The sequence below is a fragment of the Centruroides sculpturatus genome, unplaced genomic scaffold, assembly GCF_000671375.1.
Source record: "Centruroides sculpturatus isolate CEXI.00-Female unplaced genomic scaffold, Cexi_2.0 scaffold690, whole genome shotgun sequence".
Taxonomy (NCBI): Eukaryota; Metazoa; Arthropoda; class Arachnida; order Scorpiones; family Buthidae; genus Centruroides; species Centruroides sculpturatus.
The window spans coordinates 35,129-57,777 of record NW_019385045.1 but is presented as its reverse complement, the minus strand read 5'-3'; the positions used below and the strand labels follow the sequence as shown (position 1 = coordinate 57,777).

The 22,649-nt window shown below is 30.2% G+C and overlaps 3 protein-coding genes across 3 annotated transcripts; 2 read left to right on the top strand and 1 right to left on the bottom strand.

Moving 5' to 3' along the window:
* Positions 1-1,696: 1,696 nt before the first annotated feature.
* Positions 1,697-2,631, top strand: LOC111633843. Its single transcript, XM_023378477.1, has 2 exons — positions 1,697-1,868; positions 2,010-2,631. The coding sequence occupies exons 1-2, from the start codon at positions 1,757-1,759 to the stop codon at positions 2,438-2,440; spliced, it is 543 nt and encodes a 180-aa protein (XP_023234245.1). The 5' UTR covers positions 1,697-1,756; the 3' UTR covers positions 2,441-2,631.
* A 14-nt stretch (positions 2,632-2,645) lies between these two features.
* On the bottom strand, positions 2,646-19,388 carry LOC111633842 (store-operated calcium entry-associated regulatory factor-like). Its single transcript, XM_023378476.1, has 8 exons — positions 19,184-19,388; positions 12,247-12,431; positions 9,082-9,192; positions 6,852-6,928; positions 4,127-4,362; positions 3,663-3,768; positions 2,881-2,987; positions 2,646-2,805 (listed from the first exon to the last, which is right to left on the bottom strand). The coding sequence occupies exons 1-8, from the start codon at positions 19,263-19,265 to the stop codon at positions 2,780-2,782; spliced, it is 930 nt and encodes a 309-aa protein (XP_023234244.1). The 5' UTR covers positions 19,266-19,388; the 3' UTR covers positions 2,646-2,779.
* Positions 19,389-20,630: 1,242 nt separating this feature from the next.
* LOC111633839 lies at positions 20,631-22,470 on the top strand. Its single transcript, XM_023378474.1, has 3 exons — positions 20,631-20,643; positions 21,298-21,477; positions 22,328-22,470. Exons 1-3 carry the CDS (start codon positions 20,631-20,633, stop codon positions 22,468-22,470), a joined length of 336 nt encoding a protein of 111 aa, XP_023234242.1.
* The last annotated feature ends 179 nt before the right edge of the window (positions 22,471-22,649 follow it).

The window sequence follows — 22,649 nt, the reverse complement described above, 5'->3', positions numbered from 1 at the left end:
TAAATATTTTACTAAACCGTATTTAGTTGGCTAAATTCATTATAATTATTCATCAAATCAAAAGTATTGTGATCAAAGTAAATTACCTATACTGAATTATGAATAAAATAATGTTAAATTTATAAATAACTTGTTTTGGCAGCTATTCTTTCAAAAAGTAGCTTGTTGTGCAACAATTTAAGATGGAATTCAGATTTAAATTGTTGATTTATAAAATTTTGTACCAAATGTTCTCTTTGTTAAATATGATTATTTATTTACTTAATCCCTTGTGTAATTATGCATATTGTGTGTAACAATGTATTTATTTAACATACTGAAACTAATTTAATAATTTTCTTCTTCATATCTGTAATGTCTAGAAAAGAAAATTCTGGATTTTGCTAAAGGAATCAGCAATTTTTTTTAATACTCAATTGTTTAGCACTGTTTTATAGGTATTATTTATGTACACAAACTAGTCAAACTTTGTGCAAATAAAACATTATTCTTACATAAGTATAATTGTTTTACTTTGTCTATTAGTCTATTTTCAGTGTCTAGATATCAACAACAAACACTTAAATGGATGAAAAGTGAAACACTTAAATGGATGAAAAGTGAATGAAATGCAACATTTTTTGACTTGTTACAACATGAGGGTAACATTTTTTCCTCATTCAGATTTCTCTCAGTGTGCTGTACAGATTCCTTCAATACTTCAAGAGAATCTGTACAGCACACTGAGAGAAATCTGAATAAATACATAGGATAAATAAGCTTCATTTATTTCCTGTAATAAAAAATAAATTTTTGGCATTATAACTTAATTAAAATTAAAAGTATCATTTTGAATTAACTTTGGAAAAAATGTTTCCAACCTTTTTTCCATTGACCTCATGAACATATATAAAAAAAAAAATTATTTGGAAATACTTTACATATTGTATTTTGCATCCAGCTTTGAGTTGATTTATAAAATTAAACCATCTAGTGTTTGTTCATAATGTATTTACTAAATATTTTCATTATTTACTTATGGATATATAGTATAATTTGATCATCAACCCCAAGGCAGGGGTGGGCAACCCACACTCCGCATTAATATTTTGTATGGCCCGTGCCGTACAAAATATTAATAAACATATCAATTTCCCAACTTAAGGAAGTATGCAGCAAAAATTCTATTGTAAAAAATAGTCAAATTAAGTACAATTATGTTAATTTATAATCACAAAAAAATGCAGGTATATCACATTTATATTTCTTTTTTCTCGTGTGCAACCTGAAGTTTTAAATGTGACCCTTACAAAGAAAAAGGTTGCCCATCCCTGCCCTAAGGAGTAAATACTAACCACATTGGAAAGACCCGAGTTCATTCATTGAACATTACATAGTCTCTTCTAGCTAATCATATAAGTTATATTGTTGCAGTTGGATTGTACATCATGATAATTTCAAACAATACACCATACCATTTCATTTCATAAATATTTAATATATGTTGTTATAATAGTACAGTGTTAATGAAAGTACTTTTACTGTGAATTAAACTGAATTACTGTTTAATTCACAGTACTGAAAAGTACTGTGAATTAAAAAACATCTTTTAAAATTGTTAATAAAATATAAAAATATATAAAACAATGAGATCGGTAAAATTTCTAAAAATATAATTTTTAAAAATATAATAACACAAAAATGAAANTGTAATACAGAAAAAACAATTAGTTATAAATCTTATTGCCCTATAGAAACTAAGAAAAACGTTTTTTCCATGGAATTGAGGAAAATATTAAACAGAACAACACTCCAGGAAGATATAGATAAAGAAATTAAACAATTATTTAGAAAATATTTAATGAATGATTACCCAAAGAACAAAATTTGTAAGTGGTACAGTTCTTTTATAAATTACAGATATAATGTTAAAAATAGTGTAGATAATAATATTTATGTAAAAATGCCTTATATATACAATTTATATGAACGATATAAACCTTTATTTAAAAAATCTTTTGTATGTTTAGTTGCCAAGCAGGAAAATAAAATGTCAAATATCATTAATATTATCAATACCAAAGGTCAGAAAACAGTAAGAAATCAGCTTGATGTCGCAGGAGTGGTGTACAAGATATCATGTGATTGCTTACAAGCGAAATCATATGTTGGAGAAACAGGACGGAAACTCGAGATACGCCTAAAAGAACATGAGGCGGCGATTCGTTTAAAAAGACAAGAGTCACCATGGTATCAACATTGTGTTACTTATAACTGTAAAATTAATAGAAGTTCGATAAAAATATTGTATAAAATGGAAAATTTGTTTAAAAGACGCGTGGTAGAACATTTATGTATAATAGAATATGCAAATTTACTAAATCAGAATGTCGGTCTAAACGTTGATGCATGCTGGGAAAAGTTCCTTTGTATAAAAGGGAACAGGTGTCTAGTTGTTTGATTATCCACTGAAGAGGCTGTAACGGCGAAATGCATTTGGAAAACAATTTGAAATTTACGAAAATAAAAGAATTAACCCTGGTTAAAGTAAAGTATCTTTGTTGATTTACTGTTTGTCTGCTAATGCAAATTGCTCGAAGTCGGTTTTTGAAAGAGTGTCTTAATTTACTCGTCTTTTATTTTTAAAAATTATATTTTTTAATCTTTTAAAATATTATAAATATGTCTGATCTTAAAATCTTTGCTTTTGTCAAAGTAGTAAATTATCACAGCTTTATTTGTCCATTATCTTAGCTATATACAATTACTTGTGACATTAATACCCACTAAATAAAGGCACTCATCTTCTTCTTGTTCCTCCAAAACCTAAATAAATTTATATATTATCAAATGTTTATAGAAATTTATACTATATGATGATAAAATTTAAATATAGTATACCAGAAGCCGTTCGAGTTTCCGAACTTGAAAAGCCAGACGAAAAGCTTGTAGGCTCTTGATAACGCGAGTATCTTGGATATTGATAAGACGATCCTCCGTAAGCATTGCTAAAAAATTGTGCAAACAGACTTTAAATATAATTTCACTTCTATCTATTTGAAATGATATCAATAATACATTTTATCTATAACATGAATATGACTTTGAATGTATTAGTACAATCTAACTCATTACATAGAAAACTAGATAAAACATTACTTGCAAAATTTCAAAAAATTTTTATTAAACATAAAATTGTCATGTAATTTATAATTTAGTTCAGGTAAAACTATATTACTTTAAATATAGATTTACAAATTTATGTAATTTATTGTATTTAAATCTGATTTTAAATGGTAGAAGTTTTATAAAACATTATTAATTCTTTTTCCAAAACCAAATTTTATTTGTCATACTACAATAAAATTTTAAATAAAGGATTTAATTAATGACTCATGTTCCTCAGAAAATTCACTAATGCATTAGTATATAGTATAAATTAACTAAAAATTAATCATTTTTGAAGATTATAAAACAAACTTTTCCATTCAAATACATGTACAATAATTTTAGTTAACATTATGTACTCCAGAACTCAAACTATATAAAAAGAATTCACTACACATTTATGACCTGAGACAATGTGAAAAAAGCAAGAATATCAGAATACAGCTTTATATTACTTAAATGATTGATATTTATCTAATTATTTAAAAAATTTTATACAAATTACATTTACTTACTTTCTATTTCCAAACATATAACCTAATAATCCACCAGTTAATGCGCCTGTCCAGAAACCACCACCACCACTAGAAGATCCTGGTGATCTGGTCGAAGTACCACAATCTAAGAAAAAAAAAAAAAAAATAGAAATGCATGCTACAGCAAACACTTTCGATAATTCATTTTTCAAATACCAATAGATTATTAAATTTGATGACAGCAAATAATTAGTTTTTATTCCAATTTGTACAAGTTTTAGTAAGAAATAATTCAAATAATTTTTTTCATGTTGCAAAAGTTTATATAAAGATACATTAATGACTAAACTGCAACAGACTATGTTAATAAATAAATTTAACAAATTCAAATAATATCAAAAATTCTTTGAAGAAAATAATAATTAAATTTTAAATGAATATAGCACAAAATTTAACAATAAGAATTATAATTTATAATAAAAAGAATATATTTTTAATCTTACCTGCACCACCATAATCTGTTCTAAAACCAGGCGGTGGAGGAGACGATTGTCCCGTGTAAGATGATCTTGAAGAGAAAAAGCCACCACTGAAATAGCCATCATTTGGAGGAGATGGATAATCATCGGATGTAGTAGTGTGTTGGTTTCTATACAGACATGTTTTGATAATCGCATATATAATAATAAATATGACGATTAAAATGATGATATCACCCAAAGTTGTACCTTTGCCAGATCTGTAAAATACAGTTAGTTTAGCATTAATATATATATATATAAAATAAACAAGTTTTTATTTAATTACACATTGAAGTCTATGTAATATTTGAGGCAAGAAATTGTATCTTAAATATTCATCACAACATTTATATCATAATAATAAAAATCAGCAACAAATAGATAAAGGGAGTGTCCTATTTTAATTAATATGCAGAAATACCTTTAAAACTTCACATCGTACAAAAAAAATGTTCAGACAAAATTTGTACTGTGTCAAGGGGATCACAAGATGGCATTATCATCAGTGAAAATGGAGGCAACTTCATTTTCTTAAATGGGAACCATTATTTTCCATTGCATATTATGATTCTATATCAAAAACTTTTAAATAAAACATTTTTTATTTTTTTTTTTGAAAAATGCATCTTATTAGAAGTTATGTGTGTTTGAAGTTTTATATGACTACCACACTGTGTATGTGTGAATCTGTGGATTCTGTACATTTCATTGAGAAGAAAGAAGAAAAATGTTTTAAAAAATCATTAGGAAGCTGCTAATATTATTTCAAAGAATCATTCTTTTTCTTCAAACAGTGAAAACTTATAGAAAACTCATGCCACAGCATGTTAGTCATTCAGCTTGCAATAAAGAAATGATGCTGATCATGATTCCACCAAATAATAGTAGTTTCCTAATAATTTTTTTATGCATTTTTCTTTCTTTTTTCAATAATTCACATGCACACAGTGTGGCAGCTCAAACACTTAACTTCTGATAAGTGCATTTTTTTTGAAAAAATGTTTTAGATAAAAGGTTTGTTTATTTTTGATTGTCACAATAAATTCAAAAATGGTGGTTCCCATTTAAGAGAACAAAGTTGACTCCATTTCACCAATAATAGTGATATATTGTGGCCTTCTTGATACAGTACAAATTTTGTCTGAAAATTTTATTCATAGGATGCAAATTTTAAGATTCTGTGTATTTACCAGTTTCTTAAAAATTGTAAAAACAGGACCTCATGACATTTTAAATTTTTGAAAATTTTAAAAGAACAATTTTAAAAAATGTTCATTCCATGACAAAAAAATAAAGCTCTGTCTCCAATAGTAGTCTACAGAGAAGAGTCTGTTGTGAGAAGTGACTTTGTCGAATATGGAACTTTTTGTCATGGAATGAACATTTTTTTTTTATTGTTCTTTAAATTTTTTAAAGAAATTCTGTATATTGATTAAAATGGGACATCCTGTATAACAGTCTAAAAAAATCATCATGTATGAACATACTAACTGCAAATCATATGCACTAAATATACTAATATGATAATATATATTAAAAAGTTCCTGATAACTAACAATACACAAAATGTTTGTGTGCTTTTAATGTAACATTTATCTTTAAAAGCTATGCCTTTGACAGCTGGATGACAGGCAGTTAAGGCATCAGCTACTGCTCTTTAGGACACAGATCAAATGCAGGTGAGCTACTCAGGAATTTGTCATGGGCAATAAGTCTCAATACATCAGGCCCCACCATTCAGTCACTCCAACTGTGAGTGAGGGCAAAAAAAAGAAGCTGTTTCAATGCCTACAGAGTGAAAAGAACCAAAAATAAAATGTTAGTGTAATGTTACGATGTAATGTATTCTGTCTTATGGCATTAACACTGTAAGACTATGTTACATCATAACATTACACTAGATCATTATTTGGCACAAAGTGCAATTAATTCTCTTATCAAATGAAAATCTATGCCTTCATTTCAGTCCAGTGTTACACTTGGCATCAATATTTCAATTGACTAAGGGGGTGCTCGGATTGCCAAGTCTGTTGGCGACTTTTTCTCTCTGCTTCACCAAAGGCATTTTTTTCTTGATAATTACCTCAAAATATATTTTTTGTTTGCTATAATTAATTATATTATAGCAAACAAAAATTATAAATTGATTTTGCTACTACAGTAGAGCGTCGTTTATCCGAAGGAATTCCAGTCGACAAATTTAAATTTTCGCCAGTGCTGTGGCGCTGTAATCTTTGGCTATGTCTTCGGCTACTCAAATATTTTACGTTTTTGATACTAAATTAACTTCTGAAGTATAATTTTTTATTGTTTTTATATTTTTCAATATATTTATTTTGTTTGTACAAAATAAAAAAATAATTTTTAATGATACAATAGTTTTCGTTGGACTTAACATTGACGAAAATTCAACACAAAGCGACATGCAACGGAGAAAAATTTCAACACGGGATAAATTAATATATTTTTTCGTACATAATTGGTTATCTGAAAAATAAGTTATCCGAACAACCCCAGTCCCCAATTGATTTGGATAAACGACGCTCTACTGTATTGCTAATGTCTGGCATAGAATCTAATCCTGGACCTCTGCAGAAACTTACAAAAAGAGGGAGACCACCTACTAATCGTTCAAATCAACTAACTATGCAAAATCATCTGAATCCAAAACAAATCTTATAACTGGCTTTTATACTATGATACTTACCTGAAATAGTTAGATCCATAATTGTGACTATACTTTTGTTGAGATCCTCCTTTTGTAAAATCTATTGTATATTCCAACTGAAATAGTTTAAAAATTATTTAGATTTCTGTAAAATTAGGTTATTTGAAATTCTTTTTATCATCTATATTAAATCAATAATGTATTTATATAATTGTCGTATTATCATATATGTGTAGTATATAGACATAGATGCTCACACCAAAACAAACACTAAGAATTGATAGAAAATTTGCAGTTATGATTAATTTTATGTATTGAAGTTAAATTACTGTATTTACTTCAATTTAAGGAAAATAATAATAAAATATAACACTAATAATTTGTTTTTTTGCAAGTTGTCTATACATTAGCACAAAATATACAAGAATGTAAAATTTTCAGACCTCTAGTGTAAAAATATATATATTTTTTGTAACAAAAATAATATGTGACAAAAATATAAGCTCATTTCCATATCTCTATAATTCATGCAGTATAATATGCATACATGTTCCAACATTACCAAAGATATATTATTGATGACTATCAGCAATTTACAAAGCAAGTTCTTGTGCAGTTAGTATGGCCAAAGGAAAATATTTGTCAGAATTTAAAAAAGGACAGATGGCTTTTAAGTCTGAAGAAAAGTCAAATAGAAAAATCGTATGTTTAATTCATTACAGTCATTGAATAATTAAAAGATTTCTGCAAGTTCCTATAAATTATGACCTAAAGAAAATTACAAAAAAACCACGTGCAATTAATGATAGAAGTGCATGTGTCATTTTTTCAAAGTGCATCTAATTCCCAAAAGGTTTGCCTATTTGCCTAGCAGACCTTGTGGAAACTAATGTTAGAAATGTCCAGACTATTGAGGTCCAGTTCCAATTTCAGTAGAAAGAAAACCAAGCACAAACCAAGACTTTTGACAAGGTACAAGGATGCACATTTGGAATTTGCCAGATGACAAACACGTCATGGAACCACTCAGACAAAATATATTCAGTGATGAAAAAAAAATTTAACCTATATGGAACCAGATGGCTTTGATTATTTTCATAACTTAAGGAAGAAAAAGTTTTGTATAGAAGACAAATGGGAGGTGGATCAGTGATGATATGGGGAGCAATACGATACAAGAAAAGTGATTTAGAAGTTATTAGTGGACAGTAGAATGTTCAAGGATTCATTCAGTATTAAACAAGAATTTTCCTGGTTTGGATGATTAATAATAGGCCCTAAATGACAGTTTCTATATGAGAATGCTGAAATACCACAGCAAAAATCATATTTATGTAGTTCAATAAAAAGAAAATTAAATGTTTTCAGAGTCCTTCATTATTCCCATGCATTAAATCTTACAGAATATCTATGGGGATTGCTCTCTTGCAAAGTGTACAGCAATGGAAAACAATTTACAACAACACAAGAACTACAGATGGCAATTATCAATGCCTAGAAAGAAATAACTCAGGATTGTATTAAAAAATTATGATTCAATGTCAAATTGCATCCTTGAATTAATTTGTGCCAAAGGTTCTTACACAAAATATTAAACTGTAATTTTTATTTGGATTTTTAGTATGAGCTTACATTTTTGTTGCATATTATTTTTATTTTCATTAAGAAAAGTAAATATCTTTACATTAGAGATAGTTGTTTTAAAACTGTTATTAATGGTTACAATAGTCCTACATGATATTAAAGTCCTATTAAATGAGAAATAACTGTTTATGTTATGTTTTTCAGGCATACTTATTTTATTTTGCATCCATATCTGAACAAGTTCTTGCAATAGTGCTCATGAACAGTATTAATGATATGGTGTGAAATACTACTTAAGTAGCAATATGTAGTATTATATATAATAAATTGCACTTAGTTTATTCTTGTTTTCTTCTCTGTACCACATATGTTTTCATTGCAAACTGTAATCATAGCTTAAATACTACTTTGCACATCTGTTGAATGCTTTTTGGTATATCATAGGTGATGCATTTTCCATGGCTACTACTATAGTTTTTTAATAATAGAGTTTTTTCTATAACAGAATTTTAAAAAATTGTTTAAGATAAAATCCTCCACATTCTCTATAGAATTTACAATATTCTAAAACATTTTACAAATTTTCTAAAATAAAAGTATATTGTTATCAAAATGTACAAAACCTTCAACAATTTTTCCTGTACAGACATACTAATTTAAAAAAAAATTGAATTTGATTACTTACTCCACACGATCCTCTTAATATATATGGATCATTGGGATAATCATATCCTTCACAAAGAACTTCTACACTTCCAAATCTGTAGTCATTATCCATATCTGTCTTGCATTCCCACTAAAAATAGTTTTTAATAAAATAACTTAAAATTTTTTCAAAAATTACATTTTTATTAGTAATTTAATTACAGTAGAAGCTCAATTATTCAAAACTCTGAATTATCTGAAACACTTAACAACAACAAGAATGTACAGTACAGTACAGTACAGTATTGGGCATACTGCAGAGTATTATACACAGATCAAACTCTGATATAACTCAAAATCACTACATTATCTGTCAATTGTATTGCTGTGAAACTAAGTCATATGCATAAAATTACATTAGATTTTGAGTAAATTCATTAACTTTCATATAAAGTAATTGCATTACAATATTTATTGTTATGAAACTTTAAATGCACAGTGAATGTTGTACCCAAAACACAAATTTCTGGATTATTTGAAATTTCATTTATCTGAAAGACCGTTGGTCTCATCAAGTTTAATAATCAAGCTTCCACTGTGTATACCAGTGATTCTCAATCACTGTGCCGCAAGATTTTTGAAGTGTGCCGCCACTGCAAATATTCATAAGTGACATCAGACAAGTAGTTTAATCAATTCTACATTTCTAGGGCATGTTTGGAAATTGTAATTGGTGTTACCGGTAACTGCCAGTAGTTACTAGGACATTTAGAAAATGTGACCTAAATAACCAACTGCATTTAAAAATCACTGTTATGCGGTACTTACTAAAGTAAATGTGTATGACGCCAAATTTTTAAATTATTAAAAGTGTACCATGATGAATAAAATATTGAAAATTACTAGTGTATACAATACAAAGAATAAATCTAGAAATAAATATATCAAAAGAAAATTTAATAATTTTAGTTGTTAACTGAATTGATAAACTAATTTTGTGAATAAAATATTCACTTATTTGTTCTAACTTCTAGATGATATTCTATAAAGTGTTGAAATATTCTTAAATTTGAATGTTATATCTAATTGATCAAAATAAATCAATACACAGAAATTATCTACTAATTAGAGGATATGTAAAGAGCAGCACAATAATTTATAGTAAATTAAAATATAACGCTTGTTTATTTTATTAGAAACCAGTTTATAATTTAAATTACCAATAAATTTTCAGCATTAACTTTGATGTATTGAAATTAATATTATCTATTGTATCATACAAAATTGATATTTATTAATATTAATAATAATTATTATTAATGATGATGATAATTGTATGACATATTACTAATTCAAAGCTAAAAATTCATTTTAAAAAATTTATTTACAGCCTTCAGATAATCAGAACTTTCCTTTGTCACTTCCTTTCCAATATTTCATATATATTTATCATCTCATCAGAAAATCTGTACAAACATGTGTTGATAACTCATTTTATTCCAGCTGACTTCAGTATTTTTGAAGGATTTTAATAACAGTAATTTCTTCAATTCTGATAATACATATCTTAATCTGGAAGACTTATTTAAGAATTAATTGTAAGCAACACTGTTCACTAAATTATTTATTTATAAGATGTTGTGTCCTTAATTATTCAATAAAATTCATAATCGCTTCTAATTTGAAAACATAATGAAAACAGCAGAAATTGATTACATTACAAAAATCTAATCTTGAGCACTAACTTTTATATTTCTTTCTTATTATATCATATGAAAATGAGTAAATTATTGATGATAAATTTACAATTTGGTGATATTCCTTTACTCAATTTGAGAACTGCCTTGCAATGAGTTTTCTTAAAAATTTTAAATTAAATTTTCACATTTTGTGTTGATTTTTTAAAGTTTCTGATTTTGATAGTGAAACAAAAAACTGACAGTTCTTGCATGATAGTTCAGAATTTTTATTTGTTGGTTGAAAATGTACAAAAGTCCTAATTTGATGTAGAAATTAAGCAATTTAGAAGTATCGAAATATTATTTTAAAAAAATACACATTGTCCTAAAGTCAAGAACTGCCTCTACTTAAGTTTCTATTCTAAAGTATCAATATTTTTATTTATTATTATTTATGAAAAATAAATAATATATTCCAATCAAATCTGATAAAAATGAATGTATCATTCTATAGGTCATATATGATGTAAGAAAAGTTTTGAAATGATCTTCACTGCAATGACAAAGGATTTACAGAAATACAATCATAATGGCAGTTGTTTAACTTTTATATTAATATACTGTAATAAAATATAATAATATTTTATGAGTGAGATTACAGAGTCTGAGCACATTCAAAATATTTTACTGATTTTGTTTTTATACCTAAAACTTTCAGTTCTTTTTAATCAAAATTTCCTTATAATAATTTATACTAAAAATCTTCTGTAGAGATTAGGGATCTCTAAAAGTTTTAGCAATATTCTTATTTGAGAAATCAATAAAAGATCTTGGAATCCTTAATCTTTTATAATCTTAATCTATTTATTTATTTACTTATTATGTTTAATATAAGAGATGAAGGTTATATAACCAGGGTGGCCAAGCTTCTTGATAGTCTGAGCCATTTTTCAAAATTTGAAATTTTTCGCGAGCCGCAATTAAATACGTATTAAAAAGGTATGCAAAAAATTCCAGATTACAAATTATATCCGTAGCAAGAGTGATACAAATTGTTTCTTCCAGAGCACAATGTCAGCTGTCCATTGCAATGACAGTTTACAAATTCAAAATCGGTCTGGAGTCGGTCGATAACGGACGATTACGCCACTGTTTATGTTCATTCGCGCAGTTTTCCATGAGTCATATCATTCTTAACTTGGACGGAAATGAAATTTGTTACAACGTTGCACTTAATCTTTCATATTTGTTGTTAGTAATTTAAAAGACATTTTGAAACACATACCGAACAATAATAATTTTTAAAAATATAATAATACAAAAATGAAAAGGGAACTCGGGTACATTTATCGAGAGCCACAAATAATCATTCAAAGAGCCACATGCGGCTCGCGAGCCGCAGGTTGGCCACCCCTGTTATATAACATAATTTTTGTAAATCTAATTTTATATATTTAGTTATATATAGCTTTAAACTATTTGAAAATACTCCAACTACACAAATAATAGTTTTATTTATTTTTTACCTGAACATCATATCCATCGGATCCTCTATTGTAACACTGTACAACTTTAGGAACGAAAACTGAACAACCAGCACTGCCGCCGACACATTTTAACTGAGGAATCGGAGCACTTCTTCTACCATTTGTTAATCTTCCAGAATATAAGGTAATGGTTTTTAATTCTGTTAACTTAACTCTGTCTGATCCTTTAAAAAATTTTTAAATGTAAAATTAGAAATTTTGTTTTACATATTAACTAATAGATTAAAAGATAAGATAATAAGATATGCTGGCTCTTATTTTCACACTTACGTTAGTTATACATATATACATATATTCATTTACTATTTAAATTATATCTCAAAGAAGTACATTTACTTTAAATTTATTATAATATATGTCATCAAATTTGTATTATTACATCACAAATCAAGTTACATTTCATCTTTCATAATAAATTTCATGGAATCACGTTTTAATCTATTGGTTAAAAGTCAAAATTGGCAAGCGCAAAATCCGACAGAGGGCGCTTTTTTGAGCGAAGATGGCTGCCGAAACAGGCAAGGAACCGACCACCTGTTTGTTCAGTGCCTGAGCCAATTCAGTTTCTATCGGTGACGACTACTGTGAAGACCAAATGGAGAACAAATCATTGAATTTATGTCAAATTCTACACTATATCAGCGACAGGAAACGTTGTCTTGAAGAAGGTGAAGCCATTTTGGATATATGAGACGTACACACACACACACACAAAACATAATGTGTGCTACAAACTTTTGACTGGCCTATGTTGTATAAGTGCTGAATGACTCAGCAGGGCAACCTTCAGATTGGAACTAATTTTAACTATTCTGATAAATAAAACTATGTTTTTATATTGGAACATGGTGTATACTGCTTAAAATATTTAAATACTTCTCACCTGTTAACGTGTAATAAACATGCTATCACATGTTTACAAAAACCAGACAGCCCCGTTTTGCACGTGCATTCTCCCTGTAATTGAGATGTATTAAAATGCCAATATCTGAGATTGCAACACTAAAGCAACAACATGAACTTTGGTGTTGTTGTTAGAGTTTAATCCACAAAATACGATGTGTCCAGCATCCAAAGCGGCTTCACCTTCTACAAGACAACGTTTCCTGTCACCGATATAGTCTAGAATTTGGCATAAATTCAATGATTTGTTCTCCATTTGGTCTTCGCAGTAGTCGTCACTGATAGAAACTGAATCGGCTAAGGCACTGAACAAACACATGGTCAGTTCCTTATCTGCTTCAGCAGCCATCTTGGCTCAAAATCAGTGCCCTCTTATTGGATTTGGTGCTTGCCAATAGCAAAATATGATAGGAAAAGTCTTACATCACCATTAACTTCATTCATTAACTTTTAAATTTTATTAACTGAAAATAATGTTTTATCAATAAAATATATTTAGTAATGTACAATTATTGGTTTTAGTTAATTTTAAATAGAAAAAATACAATAAATAAAATGACAAAAACAGACAAAATGTGTCCAAAAATCATAGATTTGGGCATTATTTTTAAAAGGTTGTTTTGGTTTAAAGCTATTATTTCCAAGGGATGAAAGGAAGATGCATTTTTGACAACATTGGTAAGCCATAAATACAAAAACTATTAAAGTTTGAAACAACAGTCAACTTCTAGTGAAACAAAGGGTTATGATAAACCATTAACAAATTATGAGAAAGACAAGCAAAACTTATTCAGACATTGTCACAATGCTGGGCTGCAATTTTTAAGCTATTTAATTTAAAATATACGTTCTCAATCTGAAATTAGTGGTGTCTTGCCCTGTACAGTACATTATACTTTTACTGATAACAAGAGTCATGCATGTAACTCCATTCTGGGGAAAATTTTTGAATTGAAATTACATGATTTCCAGTCCAGACTGGTAGTTCATATATAGTTAATCACAGACTCCTGCCCCTAAGCTTTTCCTACCCGGTCTTGACTCTCATAAAATAACATAAAAATGTAGTATGGAAGTCACACCAACACACTTGCTTGAGAGAAATAAGAATAAGTTTTGTTCTGAAAAAGCAATCTATTTCAGTTGCCTGATGACAATATTTATATTAATAACAAAAGTGCTAGCAAAGGAATTAAAAAAGCCCCTTAATGCCGTTTTCGGTCAATTTATTCTTTTTTCTCTCACGCTCAACTCTCATCTATCCTACACTGTTTTCAAGATTAAGGAAGGACAAACAGACACACAGACGACAGTGGGAATTTATCAAATCTTAAGGTGGCGAATTTTGTCATAGAATGTTACAGTATTACCAGAATGTAACAAATGTAACATTTATCAAACTGCGGTCCATGGACTCTTCAGAGTACGAAATTTTCTTGGGAAATATGTCGGAGACGTTTCATGCTGACAATTCTATGTAGTCTCATGACTGAGCAACATTAAAACCACGTCATGTGGCACATTTTGTATGCATCTGCCATGCTGGTCCACAACAAAAACAGTAGTAGTCCAAACGAGCAGAGTCAGTAAGTAGTCCTATGTACGATTCATTTGTTTGCAGTGCTTTTTATATGGGTCAGCACCAAATAATCTTACAGATTTTGGAAACGTCTATCAAATACAGTTGACCCCCCATAACACTGTTGATAATTCCATTTTATCTTAATTCCATGTTGTACGAGTCACTTAGATTTTACAAATACATGAGCCATTCACAGCCTGGTACACATATTTGTAAAATCTAAGTGACTTGTACATGGAATTCATATAAAACAGAATTATCACCAGTGTTATGGGGAGGTCGTCTGTACACGTTTTTTAAAACAACAAATTAAAAGAAAACACATAACAGTAAGAAACAATTACCTCTATGGCTAACTGTAAATTATATTCATAACAACTTCATTACGAACGTCCTCCCTTGTTTTTGGAAGAAAGTTGGCAGCCGTACCCATATCTCTAGTAATGCCGTAATATTTGAATTTTGCCCAGTTAATTTCGTAAAATACAAAATGTTTTAATTAAAAGCATTTTAAAATTATATAGTACCGAATAAATTGAACTATTATAGGAAAATAAAACAGTTTTAATTCCTAATAACCATTGTAACAGATGATATGATATGGCAAATTATCTAAATTTTGGCAAAAGTATAATTCAGAAACATGTAAAATCTCTATAGAATGAGGATCCACTCACACATTTGATGGTGTACAGTACTGTGGTACCTTAGGATACAAATGCCCCAGCATACGAAATTTTCAGGATACGACATGAAATTCGAACATATTTTTGCTCCACGATACGAACAAAAACTCACCATACGACGTTACATTAGTTCGCAGCGCCATTTTTTATTCACTTCTGTTCATTGGTCTCAGTCCGCGTGTTTGCTTCGTCGTGGAAGGATCTCGCTCGATAAAGGAAATCTTGAGGTATTATCAGAAAGTGACTGATTTTATTGAAAAGAAACATCCCGAAAAGGTTCACACTGGCCGTATTGCTGCTCAGAGTAATGACATTTGCCTAAGTCATTTTAGAAACAATTTAAAAAGTAGGCAAAGCCAAACCTCTTTGGATAGATATTTTACCAAGCGACCTCTATCCAGTGAAAGTGCTGCTGGAAGTGAAGGAAAGAAAGCAAAAAGCATTGAATAAGAATTAAAAATATATATATAAAACAACACTAATTTTTTTTATTTTTTCTAAATTATTTTTAAGTTTTAGTATCATTTCTCTTCTTCCCCTCCTCTGCCACCAGTTTACACCACCGTCGTCTATCCTCAATAGAGTTGCCAATTTAGTGAAAAAGTCGCTAAATTTGGCGAGTTTTTGCTTTAGTTAGCGCCTTTTTTCTATATTTAGTGACGGAGATTTTTCTTAGAGATTTTTTAGTAAATTTAGCTACATTTTAGATATTTTCCACAAAATCAAAAAATTTCATAAAACTATTAAAATTTAATACATTTCTTCATTTATATTATCTTTAATGCGCAATAATTATGTGCATGAGTTGCAAATATTATTTTTAATAAGTGGCAACACTAACCAGCGCTCAAGTTTCTTTGGGAATCCTTATAAGTTACTAGTATTGCCACCTTTTCAAAATCGCTGACCCAGATAGGAGGTCAGGTTTGTTCGAACAGAAGTTCCTGACGCATGCGCAATGTCATTTTACAATGCGAAGAATAACGTGCATGCAAATCAGTTACAGTGTACAGATAATTTAGCTCTATTTGAGACGTGTACGATTGTACATAAAAAAAAAAAGTCAACAGGTTGCTGCACACCACATGTCGATGTAAACAGACTAACATGGCAGAATGCAGAGGAGTTTCAGTGAGTGTGAGTTCTTTTGTCATTAAAATAGTATAAATTTGTAAAAATTATTTGCAAGAACTTTGTTTCATCATAATTTCACAATTTCTACAAAATTCCCAGACAAAATTAATAGTTCACCTGGACAGTGAGTCAATTCCCAAACTGTCCGAGTGAAAACATTTTGATAGCAAAAGTAAGTGATTTAGAAAAGCATAGGAAAACTCAAAAACATAAAGCCAAACCATTATTTAGTGTTCAGCGGAGTGAAAATATTCTTCCGTTTATGAAAAGCTCGAATGTTCATAGAACAGAGAGAAATATGGCACTTCTTGTAGCAGAAAGTTATCCTATAAGTCATGTAGACAAACTAACTAAATACTGTACAACAAATTTTTCAGACAGCAAAAGTTATAATAATCTGACTCTTGGAAGAACAAAATGTTAAGCCATAATTTCAAATGTTTTAGCACCACACATTAAAGAAAACTTAATAGTTGATATAGGTGATAGCAACTATAGTTTACTAAGTGACGAAAGTAATGACATATCAGTTTCTAAGCTTTTAGGTATTGTAATTAGATATTACTCTCAGAATAAAAAAATGCATAACTACAAATTTTTTAGATTTAGTATCACTTAAAGAGTGCAATGCTGATGCAATTTGTGAAGCAATTAAATTTTCCTTGAGAAATAATGCCTTGGATTTGCATAAACTCGTTGCAATTGGAACAGATAATGCTTCTATAATGATAGGAAGCAATAATAGCCTATATGCTAAACTGAAAGTCATTCATTCATTACAATTAGCTATTTCCCACGCTACAAAAGAAGACCTTCCAAGAAATATAGAATTTCTTATTAAAGAAACATTTAATTGGTTTTCTCATTCTGTGATTACAATCCAAATACAATGAACTCTATTCTTTGATGAATGATGGAAATGAACCATTGAAATTAGTACAATGTAGTGAGACTCGCTGGATGTCAATTCAGACCGTTATCGATAAAATTTTGAAATAATGGAATGATTTTAAAGGCAAATTTTAATTTGGCCAGAACAAATGAAAGATGTTATACAGCAGAAATTTTGTTCTCAATGTTTGATGATCAAAGAAATTTCTTATTTCTTTTATTTCTTAAACCTGTACTTGATGAAGTTCAAAGATTAAATAAAATATTTGAATCTGAGAATAATGATCCTACGAAGTTGCTACGGGACTTGCTAAATTTAATAGAATCTTGTTCTAAGATTGTTATTCCAAGAATAATAAATGATGTAGTGATATAAAACCATTTAGCACTCAATCCATATTTGGGTTATCAGTTTGAAACTGAAATAAACAATTCTGCACTGTTAGACGAAGAAAAGAAAAATATTCGTAGTCGCTGCATTGCCTTCCTTTTTTCTCTTATAAAACAACTTTGGCAAATGTTACCTGACAATACATCAATTTTGAAAACCATGATGTCACTAAGTATTGTCTCAACCCAATTAGAAGTGATATAATAAGCCTTGCAAAAAGTAATATAATAAACCTTGTTTTTCACTGATGATGCAGTATTAACTCGCATTGACTTTCAATGGAGGAAAATCCATGCAATCCAGTGGAAAGAAACTTCCAGCACGTTAAACCTGTGGATGAAAGTAGCTCAATACCAAGATGCTGCCAGAGAAAATCCCTTTCAATTGGTCAATTTTGTTTTAAAATTTTTTATTACCTCACTCAAATGCAGAAGTAGAGCATTTGTTTAGTCAGATGAATATTGTTAAAACCAAACTGCGAAATAGATTGAATATTATTTTAATCCGTAGCATATTAACGATAAGATATGGTTTGAAAAGATTAGGGAAATGCAACTATGATTATAAATTGCCAGCAAAATCATTCAAAAAATAGGCACTATATAAAATTATACCAAAATTTTCAGTTTGAAGTAGGACCATCTTTCGAACATAATGAAGAAATTGAAGAAATAATGGAATTTAGCAACGAATGGACTTTTTGAATAAAGTTAAAAATAAGTTAAAAATTGAAGGTTGGTTTTCATTTTTTGTTTAGCTATTTTTTTAGCAAATTTTGAAAAATTTTTAGCTATTTTTAGAGAGTTTTTTGTTTGCTTTTAGCTACTTTTATTTTTTTGAGTTAGCAACCCTACTCGTCAAAGGTAAAGTGCAAATAAAACTACATTTTTTTTAATCAGTTATTATTATGTTATGGTTATTTATACATTTACAACTACAAAACGCATTTTTCAGTGTTTTCTTTACTATAGTTAGTTATTTTTTTTTTAATATACTACTTAGCTTTAATTTGTGTGTGTTTTTCGTGTTGGAACGAATTATTTGGTTTTACATGTAATCATATGGGGAAAAATGATTCACTTTACGAACATTTTCATAATACGATATCAGATTCGGAACGGATTAATTTTGTATCCTGAGGTACCACAATAATTTGCATTGTTTATAAAACAAAGAGAAAACGACACAAGCAAACTTTCTATTCTGTAGAACAGATGTAGATTTAGGTCATTCTTTAGGTCATTATTCTATATATACAGTATATATATATATATGGATATACAAATAGAATGTATCTTAACCCATATTTTTCCACGTATAAAAACTTACCCGCAACAGCAAATGATAAGTGAATGAGAAAAGCTAAAACACACACTGAAATTCGTTCCATATTCGTCGTCTTCGAGAACATTTCATTAAAAATAGAAAAGTTACAATGATCGAAATTCGAATTGCATCACATCATAACCTAATACACATCATCCTACAAACGTAATACAATTTCCGGTGACGTTCGATGACGCATTTCCTCTTCGCCGATACGAAATGGTTACCGCACAATTGTAGCCAAAATATTTTATTAAATTATTTTAAATATTTTATCTGTTTTGTTAAAGTATGATGATAAATTCATAAATTATAATAAATTATTTATTACATTAATTATATTTAGAATCACTGTTTAATTGACAAGATTATGTCTTGTTTATAAAATCGTACTGCACGATTTTCTTACCAGCATAGAGATATGAAGGAGTACATGTCGAGAGTTGATATTTGGCACAGGGTATTAAGTACCCAAATCATTTGCGCATAAAAAAAATCCAGACTCGTAGGTAGTCAGGGGACCGAGAATCGAGTCAAAATAAAATACAAAATGGCGACCCTCTTCTACAAACAGGCAAAACAGCTACATCACCCCACCGAAGTCAGGTAGGGCAGAGTACCACCAGACCACCCATAGTCCTTCTAAGAAGCCTACCGCTCTGGGGGACCCGGGTTCGAATCCAAACGGGTCGAAAAATCCCCAGGAGTTTTTCGGGGGGTGGTCCGTTCGGATATGTCGGGCCCCGTCTCTCACCACCCGGCAGCCCCATTGTGGGTCTGGCCGAACCCATAATGGGCTTGCAAAAAAGAGGCCCTCTTAGTGCCCACAGGGCGGAAAGAGTTTTAAAAAGTATAATAATAAAAATAAAAAAAGTCATTCTAAGAAGTGAACTCTAACCTTAGGAGTGAACACGTAGTTTCTTTCTTCTATGTTAAATAAAATTTGTAATCTAATTTTGTAAATTTGGGAGTGCTTCAAATATGACATTAAAACAGGGTGTCGTTACAAGTAGGTTTTTTAACATTATCTAGTATAGTCAAATCGTGGGACCGATAAAAATTTGACGTTATATTAGGCAGGGCCGTGCGGTAGATTTTCTATGTATGATGCAAGTCTTTGAAATTCTGCCCCTTAAATGTTTTTTATGCTGCCCCCTCACGGTGCTGCCTGATGCGGCCGCATCTCTGCCTCATACCACGGCACGGCCCTGATATTAGGGTTGTCGTTACATCCGATGACGTTATAATCGGGTTAAACTGTATATTGTTTGTGAAAATAAAAAAATAATAATTTCGGACGATACAATAGCCACGGTTATTTTTTTCAAAAACGGAAAATTTTCGTTATGCATCGACAAAAATTCAACCCAGGCCGACACGCAACGGAGAGAAATTTCGAAATTGGATAGGTTAATTTCATCGAAAATACATCGTGGACGCCCTCGTGGTTATGGCCAGCAAAGGTTCAATGGTCGCGTCCAAAAGCACCGATATCAAAGAAGATTGGAGAATGAGAACGAGACCCGCCTTGAGCGTCAAAGTGATTCCGCTTAGTAGTGAGTCTCCGAGACATAGTCTTGTTCCAAATACGGTTTTGCCGTTTTACTTGTTTTAATTATAAATTTATAAACGTATACAAACATGGCCGGATGGACAAGAGATTAAAATGCTGTATTTGAAATAAACGCAACCCGCTTTTATTATTATGAAATAATTCCCGATTTGACCTTTTTCTCCAAAACATATTCATTGTATACCTGACAGCTTGATAAAAAGGCCTCTCTTAGTGCCCACAGGGTGGATTCAAATAATAAATTAATAAATGAATAATATTAGTATTATGAAATAGCTATGATTTCATTAACATTATTGTCTAAAAAGAGCCGTCTATGGTAAAGTCGCAGTAACAAGACCTCGAACGGGCGAGGACCCTCTGTTCTGTTTCAAATTCGTGGCCCGGATTAATTATTAATTTGTCCTATTTTCGTAGAAATTGTGAAATTATGATGATGAAAAATAAATAAATTTATAAAAATATTTGCGAGTATTTTGCAAATATTAGGTTTGTTCCAACACAAGTCCCTAACTGGTTTAACAAATTGCATGTTTATTTCCAGGAGTGGCTGCTATAACAGAAAACCAGTTTCAGCATCTTTTGCACCAAATTTCCCCCAGAATTCAGAAGCAAACGATAAAGTTTGAGGAGCCAATATCTCCTGCTGAGAGACTCACTGTTACGCTCCGGTTTTTAGCCACAGGAATTACGTTTAGAGACTTAACATGGGAGTTTAGAATTGGTGAAAAAATCGTATCCAACATAATCATGGAAACATGTGCAGCTTTGCACGAGACCTTGAAATATACATTTCAAGTACCAACCTCAAAAGAACACTGGATGGCTGTTTGAAGATCGGTGGAATGTGCCACATTGCTTGGGGGCTATTGATGGGAAGCACATTGTGATGAAGAAGCCAATCAACAGTGGTTCTCATTACCATAATTACAAAGGAACAGACTCCATTGTCCTTTTAGCAGTTGTGGATGCAAATTATACATTTCGGTAAGTTGATGTGCAGAAGGTTAATTAATAAACAAGTCTATTCTGGACTTCAACATCTTGTTAACAAAAATGTGTACATCAAAATAGAAAACAAGTGCATTTCCAACAACGTTGATTACTTCCGGTGGTTCTTTTTTTTACATTTTCTAGATATGTTGACGTTGGCATACGAATCAGCGATGGTGTATGAAACAATTGCAAACTTGAAGGAATTTGTAGATGTAAATGCTCTTGACATGCCTCTAGCCCAGTGTTTCTCAACCTCTAACGAATCGTCGCCCCCTTCAATAAAACCGTATCGTAGTATCGCCCCCTTCACTACAAAATTCCGATGCGGAGGGACAAGGCTAACGCCAAATTCGTACTGCATTGAATAGACTAGTGACTAGTATAATGTTATTTGTTTAATTATTGTACGATATAATGAAAAAATATCTAATTATTCTTAATGTAATGTTTTACTATATCGCCCAGAAAATTGTTTTTCGCCCCCAAAATATAAATTGTTGCTAATCGCTCCCTGAACATGGATCATGGGGCGATATCGCCCCCGTTGAGAAACACTGCTCTAGCCCATCCACTTCCAGATCAAGATACAGTATATCCACTCCATGTCTTCGTAGCCGATGACGCTTTTGGATTGAAACCGTATATTCTCAAACCTTATGGTGGAAATGACTTGACTCTGGAAGAATGGATATGCAATTACAGATATGCATTCAGTGGCTAATGCAACTGTATATCTTTCAGCATTGTATCAGTGGAAAAGGGTTGATAGGATAATAAAAAAATCTGTGATCTTGGAAAACTGGTAGGTAGAGCAGTAGTTGGATTAAACATATCTTTTGATTGTTTTTTAGAATTTCACGTGGCCACCAAGTGGTGGAGAGCGCTTTTGGAATTTTTGTG

What these genes read in the sequence shown, in the direction of transcription:
- LOC111633843 (XM_023378477.1), top strand. Translation starts at nt 1,757, where the DNA reads ATGGAATTGAGGAAAATATTAAACAGAACAACACTCCAGGAAGATATA. An exon ending in TTACCCAAAGAACAAAATTT is followed by an intron (nt 1,869 to 2,009) that starts GTAAGTGGTACA and finishes TTGTATGTTTAG; the next exon opens with TTGCCAAGCAGGAAAATAAA.
- LOC111633842 (XM_023378476.1), bottom strand. Translation starts at nt 19,265, where the DNA reads ATGTTCTCGAAGACGACGAATATGGAACGAATTTCAGTGTGTGTTTTA. An exon ending in CCGATGGATATGATGTTCAG is followed by an intron (nt 9,193 to 12,246) that starts GTAAAAAATAAA and finishes AACTATTTTTAG; the next exon opens with TGGGAATGCAAGACAGATAT. An exon ending in TATATGTTTGGAAATAGAAA is followed by an intron (nt 2,988 to 3,662) that starts GTAAGTAAATGT and finishes ACAATTTTTTAG; the next exon opens with CAATGCTTACGGAGGATCGT.
- LOC111633839 (XM_023378474.1), top strand. An exon ending in AACATGGGAGTTTAGAATTG is followed by an intron (nt 21,478 to 22,327) that starts GTGAAAAAATCG and finishes ATCCACTTCCAG; the next exon opens with ATCAAGATACAGTATATCCA.